At 49.4% G+C, this 23,613-nt stretch overlaps 2 protein-coding genes and 1 long non-coding RNA gene across 10 annotated transcripts in view; 1 reads left to right on the forward strand and 2 right to left on the reverse strand.

The window, feature by feature from the left end:
* Positions 1-1,333: 1,333 nt before the first annotated feature.
* Positions 1,334-17,433, reverse strand: Myoz3 (myozenin 3). The gene is made up of 7 exons (XM_021266229.2): positions 17,275-17,433; positions 16,014-16,075; positions 8,855-9,009; positions 7,951-8,034; positions 7,735-7,870; positions 7,231-7,393; positions 1,334-3,940 (listed from the first exon to the last, which is right to left on the reverse strand). The coding sequence occupies exons 2-7, from the start codon at positions 16,072-16,074 to the stop codon at positions 3,772-3,774; spliced, it is 768 nt and encodes a 255-aa protein (XP_021121888.1). The 5' UTR covers position 16,075; positions 17,275-17,433; the 3' UTR covers positions 1,334-3,771.
* Positions 6,256-9,883, forward strand: LOC147826659 (uncharacterized). Its single transcript, XR_015438828.1, has 2 exons — positions 6,256-6,422; positions 8,464-9,883. It is a non-coding gene; the product is annotated as an uncharacterized LOC147826659 (long non-coding RNA).
* A 2,240-nt stretch (positions 17,434-19,673) lies between the features above and the next one.
* The window catches only part of Synpo (synaptopodin), a 53,183-nt gene continuing 49,243 nt past the window's right edge, over positions 19,674-23,613 (reverse strand). For all 8 annotated transcript variants that reach the window (XM_013075739.3, XM_087180575.1, XM_087180573.1 and 5 more), the window contains one exon: positions 19,674-22,330. In XM_013075739.3, the coding sequence (XP_012931193.2) occupies positions 21,644-22,330 (687 nt within the window). In that variant the 3' untranslated portion in view covers positions 19,674-21,643. The remainder of the gene's footprint in view (positions 22,331-23,613) is intronic.

Here is a 23,613-nt window from a genome sequence, read left to right on the forward strand (position 1 = left end):
GGTTTATTTATTTTATGTATTTATTTTGTGGGGATTGAACTCAGGATCTTGCACTTGCCAAACAGGTGCAGCATCTTTCTTTGAGCTACAGCTCTAGCCCTTATCTATTTTATTTAATCTTTCAAAGAAACAACTTTTCTTTTCTTTTTTTTTTTTTTTTTTGGTACTGGGGGTTGAACTCGGGTCCTAGCGCTTGCGCAGCAGGTGGCGAAACCACTGAGCTAAATCCCCAGCAAGAAACAACTTTTCAATTCATTGATTCTTTGTATTGTTTTTTCAGTTTCCATTGCATTAATTTCTGCTCTAATTCTTATAATTTTCTCCCTTGTACAAGCTTTGGGCTTGACTTGCTCTTCTTTTTCTAGAAGCTTAATGTTCAACATTAAGTTGTTTATTTTAGCCCGCTCTGTTTTCCTAATACCGCTATAAATTTCCCTTGGAGGACTGCTTTCACTGGGTCCTATAAGTTCCAGCATTTTGTATTGCCATTATCATTTAATTGTAGAAACTGTCTGATTTCTTCTTTAATTTCAACAGTGACCCATTTGTTGTTCAGGAGGGTGTTATCTAATTTCCATGTGATTATGAAGTTCTTGTGGATTCTTTTGCCATTGATTTACAATTTTATTGCGCTATGCCTGATAATATACATGGGATAATTTCATTTCCCTTGCATTTACTTAAGCATGTTCTATGAGCTAGTGTGTGGTCTATTCTGGAGAACATCCAGGTGCATGCTGTCTTTTTGAAACAGGTCTCACATTTAGTCCAGGCTGAGCTTTGAGCTCACTATGTAGCTCAGACTGGCCTTGAACATGCAGCAATCCTGCCTTGGCCACCTGAGAGCTGAGACTACAGGTGTGTGCCACCAGACTGGCTTTTAAAAGTCATCTCAGCACCCAGGGGGCTAAGGTAGCAGAACCGAGAGTTTCAACTTGGAGACCCTGTCTCAAAAAAAAAAAAAAAAAAAAGTCATTCTTATACAAGGCATTTTAAAAGGAAACAGGTAAAATGTATCTATAAATCCATTTTTCTTGAAGCCAATGCCATGTCATTTTTAATCTAAAATCCATACTTCTGGGATGGGCATCCACCCACTCAGAAAGGAAGAGCAAGTTTCCCTCTTCTGCTTTTTCATTCCACACCAGCTCCAGCCCCAGCTCCAGCCCCAGCCCCAGCCCAAGCCCCTCAGAGGTGCCCATGTTCGGAGGGGCGTCTTCCCCACTTAGTTCCCTGACCCACGTGCCACTGTCTAGGTGTCCCTCCATCAGTAAGGTGACAACCAAGATTAACCATCACATTCCTTTAGGATAGTTTCTCATTGTTGCAAAGCTGCTGTTTTGAGAGTTTTTATTTGCTTTCCATGTCTTTTAACTTCTCATATTTTCTGTTTACCTAATGTGATGCATTATGGGCACTCTTCAGGCATATGTAATCTATTAATCTGTTCAGTAACTTTAAAAGAAGGGATTATTTTGGTAAAATACAGAAAAGTGCATAAGACATAACATACAACTTAAATATTTTAAAGTGAACTTCTAAGTAACAATCACCCAGGTCTAGAAACAGAAAACTTGCAGTTACCCCAGAGTCATTTATTCTGTCCCTTCATACTCACAAGCCCTTCCCTCCTTCCAAAGTTAATCAATATTCTGACTTTTATATTAAACATTTCTTTGCATCAGTAAACATGTAACTATTTGCCTTCCCTTGTTTACCATTGTATTACTGAGATGTATCTCTGTGACTGCATGTAACACTTCATTCATTGCTGTTGTGTCTATCTTTAGGTTTCTCAATGTTTTGGTTAGTCCTGGTCCTTTCCATTTATATAAAGAACAAAAGCAGGCAAAAATATCAAGGAGGTCTTGTTAGGCCCCCAAATCACATGAAACGTTAATTACCTGCCTTTTCAGGATGGGAATTTTATTTGCTGAATAAAGCACAGAACATATAGTACAATTCCATTGACACAAGGTGTAGTCACAGAATTTACTAATTCTCGTGGCTTCCTCCGGTACACAGAAATGAAGCAGAATACGGGAGGGTGGGGAACTATGGATGGGGATGAAAGGTTGTATTGGGGAGATCCTTTCATATTTCTCTTTTTTCATTTTAATATCATTTTTTAACATCAACAGAGGTCAGATAATCAGAAGAAAAAAGGAATGAGGACCCCTTTGGGATCCAGGACTCTCCCTTCCTTCCCCAGGCTCTCTTCTATGCAAGGCAGCTGCAGTTACCTTCCAGAGCACTGCAGAGCCCACTCAAGCCATTCCAAGTCTGTCTTCTACTTTCCAGACACCTTTCGTGTTCTTCAGCTCACAGATACCTGACTTAATTTTATTTTTTCATTTTATCCCATTACCCCCACGAGCCCCTTCCTCTCCCTATGTATGAAAGCTTTATTTCCATTTTTTCCTTCTATTTTCATTTTTTCTTGTCCCTTCCTTCCTTTCTCCCTCTTTCCTCCCTTGTTCCCCTTCCCATTTGAACACTTTCTTTCCATTTCCCAACATCCATTATACATCTCAGTCCTTATTTCCACTTTTGGAAAAACCTGACTTTAAACCACAGCCCACAAATTCAAGAAAACACATTAATTACAAGCAATCTTTGGAGACAGGCTACTGGCCCTGAGACCCAAACAGGGGATGAAACTTTGGAGCAAAAGGAAAATGTAACCAGTGTTCCACCCAGCCTGGAGTCAAGGAAGCAGAGGGAGGCAAGGGGGCAGGAGAAATTCCTGTCCAAAGGGGGCGCTACAGTAGTGAGATGCTTTCCTTCAGCACCAGCTTCCCTGAACCCAAGTGAATCCTGGCAGCTTACTTCTCTGGCTGTATCCACTGCAAGAGCATCTATTCCGGTCAATAACAGTAGTTGCCAGAAGCCTAACACTGGGCCCTTAGTAATGTGTGCTCACTGAACTTACAAGAGCCCCATAAAGGAGCTTCTGTGTTTATCTCATCTGACAGATGGAGAAACAGGCTCAAGGTATGAAATGACTTCCTTAAAGTCACATGGCTCACAGGGTAGAGTCAGAACCCATCCCGTCTAATCAGACACCCCAGCCTCCACTCTTAACCTCTCAACTGCAAGGCAGGGCACCAAGATCAGTGACTATAGGTGAGTGGGCATTGGCTTGAACACCCAGGACAATAGACATCCAGGGACAATACACATCCCCTGAATTAGACAGATTGTCATTGTGACTGCCCTAGACAAGGCATTTCCTTCTGGGCCTGGATATCCACCAGTGTAAATAGGGAGAAAAGTATCATGCAGCCATATGGAGAATGCGGAATAGAATATATAGGGAACATATTGCCAACTGAGACACTAAATAGAATGCAACCGCCACCACCACGATCCTCATCATCACTTGAACTAGGGGGCCTGCTCAAGGATTCCTTGCAAGTGCCCCATTTTGCACCCATCGAGTGAGGTGCAAGACAAACCATGGACAGGTGACACTGGAATCACCTGGAGTGCTGGGTACTAACAGGCTTCCAGCGCAGGAGGTTCTGATGGTGCAAGAGGAGGGGGTGGGGACCACAGACACGGACCAGAAATCTGTTTTAGGACTGATGTCCCAGGTAATTCTGAAGCACATCTGCATTTGGAGACTACTAAACTTTGTGATCTTCGAGGCCATTTGCAATAATGGTTTGTATATGAAGATGTTCATAAGCTGTAAAGTGCTGTCCACAAATCTTGGCTCCAGATGTCACCTGTGCCCCAATTCTGGGGAACTGAAGCTTCAGACTGGGGCTACAGCTCATCAGACTCTGGTAGGTTGCGTACCCAGCCCTGAGCCACCCTGTTGAAGCTGGGTCTGAGGCGGAGGAGTTCCAAGCCATTGAAGGGCTCCGGGACAAAGGGGGTGGCTGCCCTGGAAATGGCCTCCCCAGCGAGGGGTCCTCCAAATGGCACCGGGGTCCTGGAGTGAGAAAGCAACAGGAGAGGTGGGCTGTGTGGGAGAGGGATGGCAGAACACTGACAGGCAGGTCACCACGTGTGACATCAGTTTCCCCTTCTATGGTACACAGGTTCTTTTAACTGGTGTCTCCTCTCCCCTTTCCCAAGTCTGCCCCTAGTGGTACAGAGTAGGAGTGAACTTTTCTGCTTTAAGAATTGGCTCATCCTTGGCAAAACTCTAGGCTTCCCTAAGAGCAACCTGTGCGGTACGGTTTTTCCTTGTTCTTGTCACCTCCCCTTAAAAGAAAATACCCACAACCTGGAGAGAAAAAGGAGGTTAGAAAAAGCAGTGAGGATCAAGGAAATGTAAATTACAACAGATACATGCCATCTCTCCCCTGGGAGACTGGCAAATGGAAAGAATTTGACAGAGGCAAAGTCGAGGTAGGGGCAGTTTCATTCACAGTCATCTGCTTAGAGGGTAAATCAGTGCTTCTATCTTGGAGAACAAATCTGGCAGGATCCTTAAGCTGAAAAGGTGCAAACACCATCACCCAGCAACTCCATCTCTCAGCATCTAGCTCAGGGAGGCATGTGTGTGTGCACAAGGAAGCAGACGGGCAAGGCATTAGCAACAAGCAGAAGTGACCCATGCAGACATTGGCAGAAGAATGGACAAGACAGATAATACATCACATGATGGAACGCTATTCAGCAGCTCTAAAGGGAAGACACTCAAAACTACAGTGTTGAATGAAAAAGTAAGTTACAGACTGAAATGGAAAGTGCTGTATTAAACCACACACATACCCACAAAGCAATGTCTATAGGTATGCAGCTCTCTGTACAAAATGTTCCCACGCATACAGGTCAACCTGACAGCCATGTTACCTCTGGAAAGGGACTTGGGACTGGAGAACAAAGGAGCCCTGCCTTTATTTGTAGTTGCTTAATTTTTTTCAAAGAGAATACACAAGTGGCGATCAAAACTACAGTGAATGTTTAAGCTTAAATTTAACAAAGTAAAAGACATTTCCATTTAATCCCCCCAAATACTCTCCCTTGCTTTGGACACTCATATTCCATCATTCTTGTCATTTTCTGAAGCAGTTCTGAAAGTACTCTTTAGGGTCCAAAATCAATTCAAAATGTTTACAGCTCCCTCAGTGTCTAAAATAAACTTAAAATGTTTACAGCAATTTCTGTCAAATGAAAACATTGCAGGGAGTCCCCATCTATCTTATTCACAGGATCTGGAACCATCAGACTTCCAGCTCTTCTCCAAAATCAAAATGACAAAGAAAGGTAAAAGGACATCAGAGCAACCAGGATATTACATCTAAAGACATGCATGAAAGAGGACTTCTAGAACTGCCTCAAACTAGTAAGAACAACAGGATAAGTGTGTTCAAACTGGAGAGAGTATTTTAAGAGGAATTAATGGCAATGTGTCTTTTACTGTAGTAATTTTTTTATTTAAGCACACACTATTTCAATCACACTTCGTGTATGCGTGTGCACGTGTATGTGACTTAAAAACCATTTTTTAGTTTTAAGGAAAATAAAAAGTACTGTTCCTTAGTATTTTTCTACAGCAGAAACCAGAAGGGAGCGTAGAATGCTTGCTTCTGGGGTGGAAAGGCAAACCTTAGGCCAGGGCTGGGACCCTGCCTGGAAAGTATTGCTGCCTGGACCAACACAGCTTTTACCACAGCAGTCAGGCCCTGCAGGAACCGGTGGAGCAGTGTCCAAGGCAGGGGGCCTCCCAGGAGTCCAGAGCCCTGAATTCTGGGCCCTGCTTGGCTACCAATACTGCTGGTTTTTGTGTCTGTGCCTCAGTTGCTCTTTCTGTTCCAGAAGAGGTCTGGGCTCAGGACTGCCAAGGACTCTCCTACTGCAGGTGGGAATATGCCACAGCCAGTCACTCTTAGGCATGAGATGGATGGGAGATGACCCCAGGAGCTCGCCAGCCTTGAAGCTGGCTGCCAGGACACAAAGTGTGCTGAGGGTTTTTAATTTGGGGGCAGGCAGGGCTAGGGGGCCCAAGAAGACAGACAGGGCAGTCCTGCCTCGTGGGGAACTCCAGAATGCCTGCCAATGCCTTGTGGTCACATAGTACCAATTCTTCCTGTCAGGGCCTCCTTGGTTATTCAGGAGTCTGAAGGCAGTCACACCCCTCCTGAGCCCTCTCTTCTGGAGTCCACCCCACCCCTGCATGTGCCCCTGCTGTTGTCCTTTGCTCCTTTCTCTTAGGACCTCATCTCCAGACCTATGCAGGCCGGACACACACCCTTCTGTCTTTGTCAGGTGATCTCCACATGTGGTCTGAGCACATGTCTGAGCTGGACCTTGGCCTCCTTTCTGAGGACCTTCCGGTTCCTCAGTGCAGCCAAAGACCGAGGAGCATATTCAGAAACATCATGAGACCAAGGAAGCCACTGCAATGGAAATAAATCTCCAGTCCGAGGGCCTCCTCCAGAGCAAAGCTCATCTTGACTCCTAAGGTTGGTTTTTGGCTCTCAGGGAAGAATGCTAAATTGGTCTCTTTTAAGTTCTTCCCTGCTAGCTTCTCCAATCACCATTTCAGCCTGAAAGCAGCAGCAGAAGTAGCCACTGCCTATTGAGAGCTTATTACTTGCCAGAAACTTAGGTGTCTCATGTCATAGCAACCTTATGAAGCAGGTACAGATGGGGCAATAGAAGCTCAGATGGGTTAAATCACTTGCCTAAGGCCACCAAGCCAGACCTGGAGTCTACACTGAGGCTCCATGTACTAAACCAGTTTGAGCCACTCTGTGGCCCTCTCCTCTAGTCCCACTCCCTGCTTTGAGTCACTTCAAAGCTACCTTCTAGGCCTTTTTGGCACTACTGCTGAGAGTAAGGATACGCTAGGCTGGCCTAGGACTTCTGAGATCTGGGGACCCCCTGGGAAAGCTCTGATTCTCGATGGCCATCATAAAGGTGGCCCACAGCAGCATAGAGAGGCAGACATCACCTCCGGAGGCAGACAAGCCCTGCCCTGCTGCTTGCTTCCTCCTGGATGTGTGACTCTGGGCAGGTTTGGGAAATCGTGGCACCTGGCCCCTCCTGTTGTAGAGGATGCAACAAGTAGTGTGGCACATTCCCCATCCAATCCAATCCTCCTTCGGTTAATCACCTCCTAGGTGCTGAGGCTCTGTTCTAGCAAGACCTCAACCAATGTCAGTCCTGGAGCCAGAGCTGGCTTAGACAGTGCAGCGGAAATAAGGGCTTCAGCTGTCACACACCTCCCGGGCCTCCCCCAAATGCCCGCCCCGCCCTGACCCGACTTACTTATTGAAATTCCGATAGTCACCAAGGCTGAGGGTGTGTCTCTGGCCCTCGACCGAGTAGTCTCGATAGCTGATGAAGTCCTGCCACGGGCAGCGGTAGCCCTTGGGGATGGCTGTGTGGTTGAACTTCTCGGGCGGGACGCTCTTCAGTGGCTCAGAGTAGCCTGCCACCGAGTCCAGGGCGTGGGGGTCGCATACGGCAGGGGCCGCCCCGGCCCTGCCCTCAGCTCCCGGTCCCACCCCTCCGCCCGAGGACCAGGTGGGACAGGAAGGCCCGCATTAGGGAAGACTGGGAAACGGTAGGCCAAAGTCGCCCCAGCAAAGGGGACCCTCCCCTGACGGAAAGCCGGGCAGAGTGGAGCAAGGGAACCTTGGTTCCAGTCTGGCTCCGGAGCGAGGCTGCGACTCTAGGCTCGTGTTCTGACCCGTGGGGCGTGCGTGCGCGTGTGCGTTCGTGCTTTTCTTGCCCCGCAGTCGCGCCCCGGGACCCAGGCCGGCCACTCACCTGGCGCTAGGGCGCTGGGGCTTCGTGCGCGCTGCTCTCCGGCAGCTGCGGGGCGGGCGCCCTCGGGACCCCCAAGCGAGGCCGGAAAGACTTGGAGCTCGGAGCTGTAGTTCTGCCCCTCTGGGCCGTTGGCGACCTGTGCACCAGGTTCAGAGATGTGAGACGGCAGAGGGCGTCATGGAGCTGCGCCCCCCGCGGGTCGCCCTCTGCTCTCACCAGTCCGGGTTCCGAAGCTTCGGTCGCCTTCCCCTTGGTGCTTCCGGCCGGGATGTGGGGGGCGCAGTCAAAGCCGGCGAGGCTCTGCAGGGCAAGAGGTGAGGATTCTCTCTCCACACGATGAAGGAGGGGGGCGGGGGGAGAAGGGGGGCGGGATACAGAATCCCGGGGGCGGGGTACAGAATCCCAGTGCCCACCTCCAGGCGGCGCTGGAAGGCTGAGTTAATAGCGCACAGCGCTGGGTAAAAAATCATTGCTATTGTCACTTCGACACTTCTCGCCTCTTTCTTCTGTACAGAGCGGGGATGACACCCACCTTAGTGTTCTCTGCAAGGATGCAGAGGGGCTTAGCCAGCACTGTCTCGGCACGCAGCTCCTTAGGTACTTGCTATACTTATTCTTATCAGATCACTCCGCTCTGACCTCTCCTTTAGCCCGGAAACTGAACGCCTGACACTGCCTGCTGCCTTTTTCAAGTCTGGGGATAAACTTCTTACCCTCTTTCTCTTCCAGCAAATTGTCCCGGGGCCTCTTCTCGTGGGAAGGAAAAGGCGTCCTGCATTTTCCATCTAGGATCAAACTGAATCTGAACAGACCCTGCCTGCCGCTGACTTGAACCAGGCCACATGGCTATTTCTTCCCATTTTTTGGAGACGCCAGAGTGGGTCACTCGAAAGCCCAATCCGCTTTATGTTTTGTGTCTGGGAAAAGATGGCTAAAGAGCGTTTTTCCAGGATCACACTGCAAAGCAGGGGCTTCTGTGATGGGAACATCAGTCTCCCAGTGGAAGCTTGAGGGACTCTCCAGGGACCAGAGGTGCTCAGCCTGTTACTCTGACTTTAAGCCAACCACTGGCTCCCTCTTGGCCTCGGTTTCCCCGTGAGCACAGTGGAGGCTTACTCACCACCTGCTGGCTGGCTGCAAGCTCAAATGTGAACCTTTGCACCCGCCGCTGCCTCTTCTGGAAGAGGAGAGAGCCCCGATTGTTGCACAGCGACAGCTCTTCTATCATCAGGTCCTGGGGCACGCTCACCTTCTTCCCCAGGTCCAGAGAAGGCTCTGCACAAGAGGCCAGAGTGAGCTCTCACTATGTAACCCAGGGCATCCTGGCCATGGCTCCTAGAGCCCTGGGGATAGCACTGCAGGCCATGTGTGAGGGTGGGTCTTCCCACTCCTCCGGGCACTGAGAATCATCATTCTTTGGAATCTTTGCCTACCCAATGGATGAGCAAAAATGGTACCTCACAGTTTAATTGGCATGTGCTTGATGCTTTTTGAAGTTGAGTGCTGTTTCACAAGTTCTTTGACCATTTTTAATTATTCCATAAATTTTCTGCCTATCTCTTTGCCCATCATGAAGGTAGGGATCAGATTTTAAATACTTTTCTTAAAAGTTAGCCACAGGTGTGAGATGAGAGAAACTGAATGGCTGAAGGTGACCACAAGATTTCTGACCTAAGCCACCAGAGGGATGGAGCAGCCACCCACTGAGATGGGAAAGGGCAGGGAAGGAGAAGGTTTGAGGAAAGATCAGGGGTTTGGTTTTACACATGTGCCATTTTAAAAATTTTTTATTATTGTGAAATGGGACTGTTATGGCTCATGTATAGATGTCCCCCCAAAGCCTCATGTGGTCATAGTTGGGGCTTTTTCAGAGATGGATGGATGGATAGCCTAGGGTGTGTGATGCTGGCACTGATTCATGGTGCAATGCTAGGATCAAGGGCGCTAGGATGAAGGTTGTTAGTGCTACCCCTCTAAGTAGCCTGGATAAGATATAAGGGATAGAAAGAATTGTGGTTGTCCTTTGTTGCTTTGCTACCTTCTGCCCACCATGAACAGTTTGTCCTCTGCAATCCCTTGCCTTGGAACCAGCTGATTATGGACTGAAATCTCAACAAACTGTGAACTAAATAAACCTTTCCTCCTTTAACTTTGGGTGTCAGGTATTTTGTCTCAGCAATGAGAACAGTAACTAAGAAGGCCCTTGCTGTGTGGCCAGGTTGGCCTCTTGAACCTGCCTTCCTCTTGCCTCAACCTCCTAGGTTGCTGGGGTTACGGGTATGTACCACTGTACCTGGCTTTGTGCTGTTTTTATAATAATAAAAGATTATTCTAAAGAGAACCACGTGAAGTGGCACATGTCTATAATTCCAGCTACTCCAGAGGCTGAGGCAGGATTGCAAGTTCAAGGCTAGCCTGGGCAATTTAGTGAGACCCTGCCTCAAAAAATAAACTAAAAAAGACAATGAATGTAGATGAGAAGTAAAGCACATACCTTTCATGCACAAGGCCCAACAAAACAGAAAAAAATCCCTGCACAAATGTACACTGAAAAAAAGTTAGAAAATGCAAATACAAGAAAAAAAATACCATTATCCACCGAACAGAGATTGCTTCCATTAACACTGTGGTATACATTTGGGCCAGGGATTTAGCTCAGTGGCTCTGCTCCCTGCCTCATAAGCGCAAGATCCCAAGTTCAATCCCCAGTACAAAAAAAAAAAAAAAAACAGGGATCGAACTTGGGACCTTGCGCTTGTGAAGCAGGGAGCAGAGCCACTGGGCTAAATCCCCAGATGTAGTATACATTCTTTTATATCTTTTTCAATAACTACATATTCATAGGTAAGTTTTTAATGAAATCATAGCAAATGTGATTTGTGTTATGGCTTGTATCTAGATGTCCCCCCCAAAGCCTCATGCAGACCTAGTGAAGCTTTTCAGGAGTGGCTGGATCTAGTGTGTGTGATCAAGGATGTGATGCTGGGATTGATTCATGGTGCAGGGACGTGAGGATTAAGGCTGCCCCACCCCAAGTGCGAGTGCTACCCACCCTTAGGGCAGGGTAAGATATAAGGGACAGAAAGAGGGTCACTGTCACTTATAGCTTGCTGCTTCTCCACTGCTTTGCTGCTTTGCTGCCTTCTGCCTGCCAAGAACTGTCTCTGCCATGCCACCCTGCCTTGGAGCCAGCCAACTACAGACTGAAACCCCTACAAACTGTGAGCTAAATAAACTTCCTCATTTATTTTTGGGTGTCAGGTATTTTGCCTCAGCAAGGAGAAAAAAGTAACTAAGACAATTTGTAACTTGGTTTTGTCAGTTAACGAGCTCCACATTTCCAAGTGAATGAATTTTTGTTTTATCTAATATATCTAGTCTATAGCTAAACTCTCTAAATTGTCTTCAAAATTGGGCATATTCAGTATGAGAAGACTTGTAGAATACAACTGGAGATGAAGAGGAAGGAGTTGGATGTGTGACTGGTGTTCATGGAATAAAACTGACCTGGATTATTACAAGTTTATAAATTGTATTTATTGTTGCTTTTCAATGAAAAACATGCACTTATTTCTCTTGTCGTGGTTAGGATTAGTCATTGTAGTCATGTAGGGCAGCAGTCCCTAGTCTTTTCGCCACTAGTGACCGATTTCATGGAAGACAATTTTCCCGCTGGGGTAGAGGCAGGCGACGGTGGGAAGGTCGGAATTAGATCTCCACGAGGAGGGCTTGAGCCAGATCCTTTGCAGGCGTCGTTCCCAGTGCACAGCAGGGGGCGCACTCCTGTGCGACTAAAGCAGTGGCTCATGGGACCGGAGGCAGAGCTCAGACAGTGGTAGGGACCGTGGATGTGGAGGATTCCCAGGGCTCCTCCCTGTCCTTAGTAGGTTGCGTTCCATCCCCTACCTCTGTGCTTTCCATGCTAAGAAAAATGCACACTTTTACATTTGGGCTTCAGGGAAGCTTCTTAGAGGACGGGAGTGACAGAATGGTGAGGACCTTACCTGAGAGGGTTCTTCGTGGGCAGCTTAGCCATGTTGCCTGTCTCTAAAATTAGATGCAGGGCTACAGGTATAGCCCACTGGTAGAGTGCTGCTGGCTTAGCATGTGCAAGTCCCTGGGTTTGATCCCCAGCACAGCAAGAAAGCAAATTTAATCAATCAATTAATTAATTAAAATAGCCACAGGTTGATAGGGCCAGCTCTATAAATGGTATTTGAAGCTGGAAGGCTGAATAAGATCAGGAAGAAAGGAGGATAGATAAAGAAACTCCAACACTGAGCACTGAGCCCTCCAACTTTTAGACTGAGGAGAGGAGCCAGCCTTGGAGCTTGGGAAGGAGCATTCGGTGAGGCGGGAGAAGTCTGAAGAGGGTGGCGTCCCGGAAACCACAGGATGGAATTTCAGGGCCAGTAGTGACAGTGGAATCAAATGCTGCTGATATGTCAAGTTGGATGGGGCTGAACACTGACTGTCATATTTAGTAATATGGGGCTGTCGATAACCTTCATTAACACAGTTTCCATGGAGCATTTGGGTGTGGACACCTATTGGAGAGGGTTCAAGAGTAAATGGACAGGGGAACAAGTTTAATCACACCAACGAGTAGGGAGCTAAAGTAACCGTGAAGGGCATTCTACAGGGCAACTGGCCTGGTTTCTTCTAACATGTGAACAAGATGGAAATAAAGGGTGGAGGGGTTGTTTCAGATTAAAAGTGATCTAAGAGACATAGCAACCAAATAACAACCCTGGCCCTTGTTTGGACCGTGATTAAAACAAACTGGAAAATTGAACAACATTGGATATGAGGCTGGTTATTAGATATTATTAAATCATTGCTGCTAATTTCATTCAGTGTGCACCTATTTCTGTGGCATATAAGGAAATGTCCCTTTTTATTACTTTGGACGCATAGTGAGGAATTTGGGGAAGAAACAGCATGTCCCTTGGCTTTAGCTTTGAGATACAGAGATGAGGGAGGGACCATAGGGACTTCTGCACCCCACTTTTGTGTGTGTTTGGACACAGGCATGATAAATATTAAAAAGAGAATGAGTTTCACTGCCTGCTGTGCAAGCACAAGGATTCGAGTTCAATCCTCAGTACCAAAAAAAAGAGAGAGAGAGAGAATTGGAAGAAAAATATAGATAACTACTTGGAAGGGCTGGGCTTTAAAAGACTGTGGTACAGGCATCAGTGGGATCAAGAGGCGCTCTTCGTGAAGAGGAGAAAATGGCATATGTGTTGGCCATGGGAACTTGGACAATGCAGGAGAGAGAGGAGAATTCTGGAAGGAATGTCCTTGAGCTCAAGGTGGGCAGGCAGGATGTCTCATGCCCAGCTAGAAGGGTTGGCCCAGACAGGTATGAGAATAGTCCACCCACCCTCGCAGGAAAGAAAATAACAAAATAAGGTGCTAGCAAGTAGACAGATGTGGCAGAAGGAACTTGAAGATGTTCCATTTTAGCTACTTTGTTTTTCCCAGTGAAACATGAAGCAGGGTCATTAGCTGAAAATGAAGATGTGGAAGGAGGTAGTGGAGGCATGAAGAGAGGAGAGAGGTTGCCGAGGTCAACTAAGAGACCGCCACCAAGAGCCACACCCTGCGGAAACGAATGTGCCTACAGAGGCACTAAGGGGCACAGTGTGCTGTGGTTCATTCCATTCTGTGGAGTCCCTAAGTGGCCACTGAGAAAAGGAGGTGGCCTTTTTATTTTCATTCGTTCAACAAATATATAAAGAGCACTTTATAAATGCTAAGAGCATAAAGATGTCTACTGTAGGGTAAGTGGTGGGGGAGGGCAAGTTTCAGAAGAAAATGTATTCTAAGATTCCATTTGTAAATCAAACATGGGCATATGTGTATGGTTTTAAAGGCTTGGCAAGTAGACATGTCAAATATTAGCAGTGGCTATTTATGGTACATAGGAAGGAAGAGGGCTAGGAGTTGTCTATGCTGTTTGTTGTTCTTTTTAACAAGAAAGTGTACTGAATTCTTAAAAATGCAAAAGAAGACATGAATACATAATAAAAATTGCTCCCCCCCACCCCGTCATATTCTTCTGTGCAGATGAACTAAGCTCATCAGTTTTGTTTTGTTTTGTTTTTAAGATAAAACCTATCTGACTAATTCTGTTTCTAGGAATTCATTCTTAGGGAAGGGGATGAACAAACATGTGCAAGAATGTTTGTTACAGTGGGATCTAAAATTGTGAAAACTGGGGGATCACTCTTGGGGTGGAGGCTGCCTAAATGCCCTTGATTAGTGGCTAACGGTGCACAAGTTCTACAGAGGAAAGCTCAGGAGAACAGAAGTTGCTGCCTCCTTTTACCCAGCAGGTGAATTCTACAGAGGAATTCATGCTCCATAGCCCCTCAAAAGCCACACACTGAACTTGTACTATAGCTGGGCCTCAGTCTTGCTTAGCGATTTCTCTTGCCCTTTCCTGCCTCCCTCCCTCCCTTCTCTGGAGAGAACCCCCTCAACCGGTCACTTGAACAAGACTCCTCAGGTCCTACTCCTGAGGGTCCCACCCAGACCAGCCTTCAGGCCCCAGTAGGGGTGGTCACAGGCACACAACTTGTCCAGATAGTGGCACCCTGGGGCACAGAGGGGAAGGAGGCCGTGCGAGACAGTATGCCAGGCTGAAAAGATGGCTGTGCTGTGCTGCTAAGTGCAAAAGAAAGCGATCTGAGGAACACAGACACAGTATTTAGCCTATGTGGATATGTGTTTAGATAAATATGTGATCTACAAACAGAAGAATTTGTACAAATATGCTAACAGTGGTTATCTCCGTATGGTTCCATTATGAGGAACTTTTTCAAAGCAATTCATTTGTGTGTAGTCTGAATATTTTAAAAAATGAATATGTTATTTATATAACCATATAGGAGACGCAGCTCTGGAGACAGAGACCTAAAGTCAAATTCTAGCTCTACTACTTACCACATGTGTGATGACCTAGCTCCTCTGAGCCTCAGATTTATCATCTGCTAAAGGGGTATAATACATAGTAGTGAGGCTCAAAGGATATGTGGCAGATAAGCTCCTAGCACAGTATCTGACACACAGTAACCAGGTAATAAGGATAAGGCTTTGTTATTACTATTATCTCAAATGGCTATTTTTAGGTGGCGAGACCATAAGATTTATTTTTCCTTCCTATTTTTCATCTCAAAATTGCCTTTAGTAATAATCAACAAGTTATATGTTTGAAGTATGGCATGAGTGATGTTGGGGAGGTCTATAACTAATTATCTAGACAAGAGGAAACAGAATGCATTGCCTGACTCTTCCATTTAGGGCATGAATACTTCACAAAGTTGGCATATTTCAGCACAGAAAATCACGGAGGGAAAAGAAATAGGGCATCACCAAAAAGAGGGAAGAACATACAAAATAGGTTAAAAGGACCACATACATATGGAGTCACACGACCTGACTGATATCTTAGCGCTCTGATGGAGGCTCCTGTACAAGTGTCCATCAGAGCTCGCTCAGGTCACCTGCACTGGAGCCACCTGGAACCTTATTCGAAAGGCAGACATGCAGGTTCCACCTCAGGTCCACCAAATCGGAGTCTTGGGAACAGGCATCAGGCATCTGTATTTTTAATTAACAACACGAAGCTACCATCCTTTACTCTAACGCTTGAAAGCACAATGTAGTAGATTTTTAAATTACTTGAAATGCTCTAAAGTAGTCTAAATAAACAGACTCCAAAATTATAGCAGAAGTTCCCGATGTGATCATTTAAAGTTGAGAAACATGGATTTTAGATAATTTTGTCATTATATGCACCAGCTTTTAAGTCCAGGTGGGTAGCCTTCTCTGCTCTTTACCCCAGCCGAGGTCCCCTGGGGCGCGGTCAGCCAGGGCTATGCTCAGGCCTCAGTAAGACCTAGAGTTACACGGAGCAAGGGCAGGTATACCGTGAGCTTCTGGCCACAGTGAGGGCTGCATCTGGAGCCAGAGACCCAAGAGCTCAAACTGGGGTAGCAGGAAGGGCCGAGCTAGGGCTAGGGCCACGGTCACCTTGGAGCTGTGGCACAGTCTGGGGCACTCAACCTCAGCTCCCAGTGTATGGAGTAAGGTCAGGCCCCTCCAGAATCTCAGGAAGGACCACAGCCCAGGTAGCAGATTCCACAGGCTCGCCCTCCAGTTGCTCTGGAATTCACACCTATTTGCCAGGCCCGGGGCCAGTGGGCCTGAGTGGCTGCAATCCAGGACCAAGAGAGCAGTTTGAAGAAAGCACAGGGCTAGGCCCCCCTTACCTGGCCCAGTGAGGTCCCCCATGACAGTCATTGCTGGATCGTGCTGCTCCTTGGGAATCATCCTGTGGAGGGGAAGGTCCCACAAATGAGCTAGGTCACCTCCCTTCCTCCCCAGACCTCTTTCTCCCTAAGTCTCTGGTCCACCTAGCCCCCTCCCAAAGTCACAAGCAAGGAGGGATCTATTTGAGGTCACTTTGTAAAGAGGAGGAGACTGAGCCCCAGGGAGGATGGGACAGGTGCTGGAGGTCACACAAGTCAGGGTCCATGTTGCTAAGAAACACTTTCTTCCCAGGGGCTGGTCCAACAAAGTGAGAGCTGTCTCTCCATCCCCAGCTAATTTCCATGATGTATTTGTTTCCCTCTCTTCCTCTTCCTCCACCCACTTTTCATCTCATGGCACTTTCCAGGAATCTTGGAGAAGATTTACAAGTCGGGTGAGCCCCAGAGCTCCAGAGAAACCCTGCAGGCCCCAACTCCAGAGTCCTCAACTGTCCCCAGCTGAGGCTCAGAGCCCTCCAGGTCCCTGAAAGTCCACCAGGTTTTCCATGCCCCTTCCTCCAGGAATCACTGCCTCCATCTGTGCCTCCCATACCTGCATGGGGCCCCAGGTCAATGGACACTGAGCTGGGCAACCTGAGTCAATCGGTCCCCTTGACTGCCTCCAAAATTATGAACAAAATTTGGAATTCCTCCAAAATTGGAGAGCTGGTTCTCCAACTCTGTGCCTCAGTTTCCCCCCTGTAATTGAAGAGGGTTAGGCTAAATCACAGAGATCCATGATGGGCTGCAGGGCATCCATGAACTAAAACAGTATGTAAACCTGAGTGCATCTTCATGCTTTTGGAGAGAGGGGCATGAGATGACTGATAATGCCCAGCTGTCACCATTAAGACTGCCACGGTCCACAGAGCTGTTTCTGGATAAATGCTCCCCTTCCCAGAATCCCCTAGCACTGGGGAAGGTCTCTAATTGGCAAGCAGCAGGCTGCTTCCTTCCAGTGCCTATGACTGCAGTGTCCTGAGCAAACCCAGCACCTACCCCCCACCTTTAACTGCAGTCACCTGCTCTGCTATTTCATGGAGAGTAGCCTAGAGCTAGGGCTCCCTCCTCCCAGCCCAGGGGCCAGGTTTCTAGGAGGCCCTATACTCCCCCAATCCTCTGCAGGGCCCTGCCTCAACTGGAGCAAAAGGTGCTCTGGGAGCTGCCTAGTCCCCCCCACCCACTCCCCATAAATGTCTAAGTTCCCCTTGGATTCTGGTACCTGAGAGGACGGGACCACGGTGGGCAGGACGGAGTGTCCGACCCTCAAGATTAACACCTCTGTCGAGAAGCTGAGTTGTGTGGTCAGTGTCTGTCACAGTCAGCAGTCAGCGGTCAGCGGTCAGTGAGTGGGTGGTGCCCTGCCAGCTCTGGCTTCAGCTGACAAGAATCATTCTTGCCTTGTCGTGGGTCACAGCCTTATTTCAGGCTGCAACAGGAGCTGGGGCCAGATGCTAAAAGCACCAGGGCCTAGGGAAGACAGGTGCCCTGGCAGCAGGCCCTTGCAGATAGAAGGGCTTGCATCCATAGGTGCTCACACTCACATATGCACATATTGGAGTTACCTGGAAATGCTGTCAGCTGCTGGCCACTTCAGCTTATTAACTGATGTATTCTTAGGGCCTGGAATGGTGCATGACAGGAACTCAATTGGTACTTGTGGAATAAATGATGGCTGGCTGGCTGGATGGATGGATGGGTGGATTGCCCCCCAATATCTCTGTATCCTTTCTTCCTTTTCCTCTTCCCTCCCTCCCTCCTTCTACCTTCTCACATTCTCTAAGCCTCTCTCTATGGGCTGAAAATAAATAAGTCAGGACTCTGTCCTCAAGGACCTCACCCAACTCAGATTTGGACCAGTAAACAAGTCTTACTGATGCATCATGGGAAAGGCTCTGGGGGCTGGGGATTTAGCTCAGTGGTCCCGCCCCCTGCCTTGAAAGCAAAAGGTCCCGAGTTCGATCCCCGGTACAAAAAAAAAAGAAAAAAGAAAGGCTCTGGGAGAGGCTGGGAGCAAGTTTGGCCTGGAGGTTTGGAAGGCTTCCCAGAGGAGGAGGCCACATGCAATTGGGCCTTGAAGGATGAGCGATCGTTCACTGGGCAGAGAGGGGGTGAGGGCATTGTGGACACAGGACATAGCACATGTAAAGTGGGCAGGTAGAGCCAGGGGCTGTTGGGCAGTGCTGAGAGCTGAGGCCAGACAAGTGGGTGGGGTCAGATCCTAGCAACCTTTTCAAAGAGAAACTGAGTTCCAAAGGGCTGCTGAAGAGATTAAACAGGTGGAGCAGAGGGGTCAGACTGGAAGTTTCCAGAGACACCTCTGGCTGCCAAGGGCTTGGACCAGACCAGAATAAAGGCTGAAGGCTGGGATTACAGGCAGGTGAGAGTTGGGAGTGGCCAGGCTGTGGCAGGGACAGAGTTCGTGGAGAGGAGGAAAGGGCATGGAGGGTACCTGGACGATCTCCATGTCATAGTAAGGGATTGGAAGTGGGAGATAGGGAAAGGGAGAAGCTGAGGCTGGTTTGGGGGGCTGAGGTGGGCAGTAGGGAGGAGCAGGCCGCTGTAGGGGACAGATGCCAAGCTGTGTTTGGGACAAACTCAGTGTTTTGTTTTATGTATTTATTTTTGAGATAGGGTCTCAATACACACTTCTATAGTTGTGGCTGGTCTTGAATTCACTATGTAGCCCAGGCTGGTCTCAAACTCATGGCAGTCTTCCTTCCGAGGCTGGGATTACTGGCGTGCACCACCACACCCAACTTCGGATGAACTCAGTGTGGGGCATCTGGCATTAGGGTGCAATCAACAGCAGGCAGTAGCGGACCACACTCAGAAGAGGCTCCAGCCGAGGTTATGATCAGTCAGAGGGACACAAATCGTTCCCAACATCCCAAGGGTGCCCTGGGTGGAGGGTGAGGAGAACCCATGTCTGTGTCCATGCAGACAGTTCCAGGATGCATTTAGACACCAGGTCAGGACTGAAGCTGGGCCTCTGGTGTGTCAGCCCTGAGCCCAGCTGCCTGCCCGTTGGGTTCCTCTGCCAGGTTTCTGACAGGCCCAAGTTTCTACAGAGGAAAGACAAGGAATATCCCAGGGGCAGACATGTGGGAATGGGACCAAAGTCCCCTTCTGCAGGGAAAGGGCACCCTATCAGGAGAGGGCGATTCCCAGTGGTCTGGGTCTGGCCTCACTAGGGCTGCCTGGACTCAGATGTGACCTCTCATAGTAGTTCCTCATCCTACCTGGGACTCTGACCTGCTGCTATGAGGAAGTAGCCCCAGGGTACTGGGCCCTGACCTTCTGGACCCTGCACAGTCCAGTGACAGTGCCACCCTGAGACCTTACCTAGTCCAACTCTCACATTACACAGATAATGGGAGATGAGACCCAAAGGAGTAGGCTCACCCAGGGCCACCTAGCGAGTCAGGACTTCAACCCAGTGACTTCTTCTGTGCCCCCAAGATTTTCTGTCATTCTCCATCTCTCCTCATAGCTGTTATTCCCAAGCTCCCAGCCCAGGTGTCTCAGACAGTCCCATCTATCCAGAGTCCTGGGGACTGTTCCCTACTTGGGGAAAAGGGAGGGGCTAAGGGCAAGCCTAAAATGACACAGGAGACCAAAGATTTCAGAAAGCATTTATTGAGCTGAATTCTACAGGAGGCAGAGGCAGCACACAGGCAAGCTCTGGTGTGTCAGAGAAGCGAGCAGGAGAGAAGGAAGTTCCCATGAGAGGACAGCTCAGGACAGAGCTGCGTTTTCCCAAGGCTGCCTCTTGCTGGCCCTTTTGGGAAATGCAGGAAGAAATGGATCCTCTGTGCTAGTCAGCCAAAGGCCTGATCATGTCCCTTCTCTGAGGCACTCTAACCCCTGTCTCCCATGCTACAAGAGACCCTTCAGCAGGCAAGGACTTTGGTAAATGTGGTAGCTCCTTATTAACTAAGCAGGAACACCTTCTCACCTTCCCCCGAACGGGACCTGTGTCCCCGGCCCTTAGGCCGTAGGACACCACTAATATTACTCGGTTGTTCCAAAGTGCCCCCACCCAACCCTGACTCTCTTTCATCTTGACCCAGCTTCCCCTAGCCTCACTCAGGGGTTCCAGGTCTAACGTCACCTTGATGGCTGGGGAAGTCTTCTCCTAACCCGAAGCACACTCTGTCGCTCACCTCTAGTAACATCCTGATATGCTTTCACCCACCCACATTTGATCCATGGCCAATTCCAGCCACCCACCACTCACCCATTCCAAGTATCCTGAAGCTGACATCCTGAATCTCTAGCGGGCACCACTAGCCAACTCTGGAAATTACAGAACTCTGCCTCCCCAGGTCTCTCCTGGGGATCGGAAATGGCCACTAAGGTATAAGGAACAGGCTAGGAGCTGTGGCCAGACTTCCCAAGGTCACTGGGTACCAGGCATGAGTCAGGCCAGCAAGTGATGGGAAAGAGATGGATGGGGTGGTGTCCACTCTTCTGAGTGTGATATGGACACTGGGGCTGGGGACAGAAACTGAAGAGGGGGACACTTCCCAGATGGCCAGAAACACAGGCAGGGTCTGGCCTAACCTCTTACCTCCCCACTCAAGGTCATCTGCCCTGAATTCAAGGCCAGACCCTCCACCACCACTCTTTCCCACTTCCTAATACCATGGAACACATTTCAGCATGGAAGAGCCCTCACTGGTCATCTGAGCCAATGCCATCCCTGCTATACTTCTATGCATCCTGGCCATGGCTTGCACACTGTCTCTAACAAGGAAAGCTCTGCCTCCCTCCTTCCAAATAGGGACCCCCAACTGAGGCCAAGCATGCAAGGCCACAGGTAGTTCAGTAACTCTTCCTCCTTCCCTCAGCTTTGAACCCAGAGCCTGTCGTGAATGGGTCCAGAAGCGACTGATGGCCTGGAGGCCCAAAGGTAAGCCTGAGGAAAGTCATTGCTTTACAGTGCTCCTCCCTGGATAGGCTGAGCTGGGGTGGAGAAAGTATCATGACATGGCCTGGGGAGAATGTCCTGTCTCTTCTCTCCACAGAAGCCAGCAAGGCACCTTGAACTGGCCTGGGGGATCTCTCTAAAGGTCACTGGGTAAAAATAGACCTTCTCTGAGAAGGGGTGGAAAACAGCTGCTCCTAAATCTCGGTGCCAGGGAGCAGGATGGTCAAGCCAGGGCCTGGACTTGGGACATGGCTTCAGTCCTGACACTGCTCATTTGCCAGACTCTAGAGCAGAGTGAGGAGGAAGGGGCATGGAACCTGAAACACAGCTCGACCAAGGGTCCGTATGCACACACAACTGCCTCCTTTAAGGCACAAATGTGTGTGTTGATGGAAGGGGAAATTTAGACATTTGCAGACTGTCTTGTCCAAGGCCACGTTAAACAAATGGGAAAGCTGCGCGTCCGACTGGGACAGAGTCGTGCCACGCAGCAAACAGTTCGGTTACACAACCAACCCCAGCTTGGGCCCCTACTCCCTCCTCCTTTGGCCCCTTATGTCTGAGGCTATCTAGAGGCCGGACCCCTCCGGGTGGCGGTGCTGGGTCCCCGAAGCCTGGTGACGTTTCTGGCTTGCCCTCCCGGGGTGGAGCTGGGGCTCTAGGTGCTGCACGAAGCCTCAGCGGGGAGGCTGTCGCGTTTGAGCCTCAGGCTGCCGTTCCACCCGCGGGGACAGATGTTGTAACCAAGGATGCCCGGAGACTTAACCCCGGAGTCCTCGGAGTCCAGGGACACGTCAGAGTCCGTGGGCGAGCGGCGGTAGGGGAGAGGCCTAGGCGGCGCAGGCAGTGGGCTCCGGGGACCGGTGCAGGACGAAGGCGCGGCCTGCAGAGAGCTGCGCTGGACGCGAGCAAACGCCGCCAAGCAGGAAGGCCCTGCGCTGGGGCGCACCGGCTGCGGCGAGCGCATGCGCGGCGGCGGCGGCGGCGGCGGCGGCGGCGGCACCGGCGGCACCTTGGGCGGGGAGAAGGGTCGCAGACTCTCGGCGCCCGCCGGCCGCGGGGAGGCGCTCTTGCGCCGGGCCGCGTTGATGATGTTCCTCGCCAGGAGCGCTTGCAGCTGGCGGCTGGGGGGACGCACCTCGATCTCGGGTCGCAGCGGGGACACGGAGCGCTCGCTCCACGAGGGGGACATGGGCGGCGGCGGCGGCAGCGGCGGGGGGCTGCTCATGTTGCTCCCGCGTCCTGGTTCCCACGGCCCCGGGCTCACCCAGCCATCCAGGCTGCTGGGGGGCCGGGACGCGGCGGTCGTCCAGGGCGGGGAGGTAGGCAGGTTCTCCCGGCGGTCCTGGGGAGAGAGCAGAGGGTGGGGGCAGGCGTTAGTGTTTCGGTCCTCTGAAAACAGGGGTTTCTGTTTTTGAGACAAGGTCTCACTATGTAGTTCGGGCTGGCTTCGAATTCTTGGCGATCCTCCTGCCTCAGCTTCCAGAGTGCAGGGATTACAGGCATGAGTGCCACCACACCCCGGGTTGAAACTGGGTTTTGGAAGGGACAGACCAAAGTCAGGTAGAGCCTGCAGTAAAAGGCAGGTGACCCAACTCCCAGCCCCAAATGTTTTAAAGAGTTCACGCTACTAGTGTCAGCTCCTGCGTTGAACAGTGAGGCCGATAGCTAGAAGTTAAGAATGCTCGCCTTGGAGACCGACTCTTAACTTTCTGGGTGAGCAGGGCAAGCTGCTTCTTCCCTCCGGACTTCAGTTTTCTCTTCCGCAAAATGGGTGCTCTTTAGGCTCTGGAGGAATAGAAATTAACTCGCGTGAAAGAGCGCGAAATGTGTTCACATACTTGGAGGAAAGTGCACAATAGACGTTAAGAGTTGCTAGAAGGATACACATGAAACTAACCAAAGTACTTGCCTTTTTAGGGAATGGGGCAGAGAGGGACAGGGCACACAGCCACAGGGGATGGGATCAAGCTTTTTAAGGTATTACTTTATGTTTTGATTTTTGAACCATAGGGATGTATGATCTTCCAAACTATTATTATTAAAGTTGGTCATAGTGAACGACCTTCGCAGCCCCAAACCCCTTGCTATGTTGCCATGGTCCCCTCCTCATTTTTCCATGGATTCCTGAGCAGAGAGGAAGTTCCTACCTTCATGGAAACACAGAGAGAAGTTGGTTTGTTCCTCCCCAACCCTCCTGCCTGCATGGAGAGGGAAGCAGAACATGGATTGAGATGGTGACATCTTTCAGGTTGCGAGTTATGCTCTGCTATGTGCTGCCATACTTGTTTCTTATCTAATTAAGGACTTTCCAGTCTCAAGGCTCACTCCCACCCTGTAGCTCTCATTGATTCCTCACAACAGACTGGTGAGGAAGCTGGCACTGGCCCACCCTTTTTTTGTGTGGGGGGGTACTGGGGGTCAAAACCGGGATCTTGGGCCAGGGGTTTAGCTCAGTGGTTCCACTGCCTGCCTGACAAGCACAAGGTCCCAAGTTCAATCCCCGGTACCAAAAAAAAAAAATCCGGAATCTTGCACTTTTAAGGCAGATGGCAGAACCACTGAGCTAAATCCCCAGCTGTCCCACCCATTTTATTAATGATGAAAATGAAGCTCAGAGGTGTCAGT

This window comes from Heterocephalus glaber, unplaced genomic scaffold (assembly GCF_053883595.1).
Source record: "Heterocephalus glaber isolate CG9 unplaced genomic scaffold, H.glaber_assembly_v1.0 deba00001463, whole genome shotgun sequence".
NCBI classification, from domain to species: Eukaryota; Metazoa; Chordata; class Mammalia; order Rodentia; family Bathyergidae; genus Heterocephalus; species Heterocephalus glaber.

Excerpts from the sequence above, each read along its gene's own strand:
- Myoz3 (XM_021266229.2), bottom strand. The coding sequence starts at position 16,074 with ATGATTCCCAAGGAGCAGCACGATCCAGCAATGACTGTCATGGGGGAC. Across the intron at positions 7,871-7,950 it reads AAGCTTCGGAACCCGGACTG|GTCGCCAACGGCCCAGAGGG; the intron begins GTGAGAGCAGAG and ends CCTGGTGCACAG. Across the intron at positions 3,941-7,230 it reads GACTATCGGAATTTCAATAA|GACCCCGGTGCCATTTGGAG; the intron begins GTAAGTCGGGTC and ends TTCTCACTCCAG.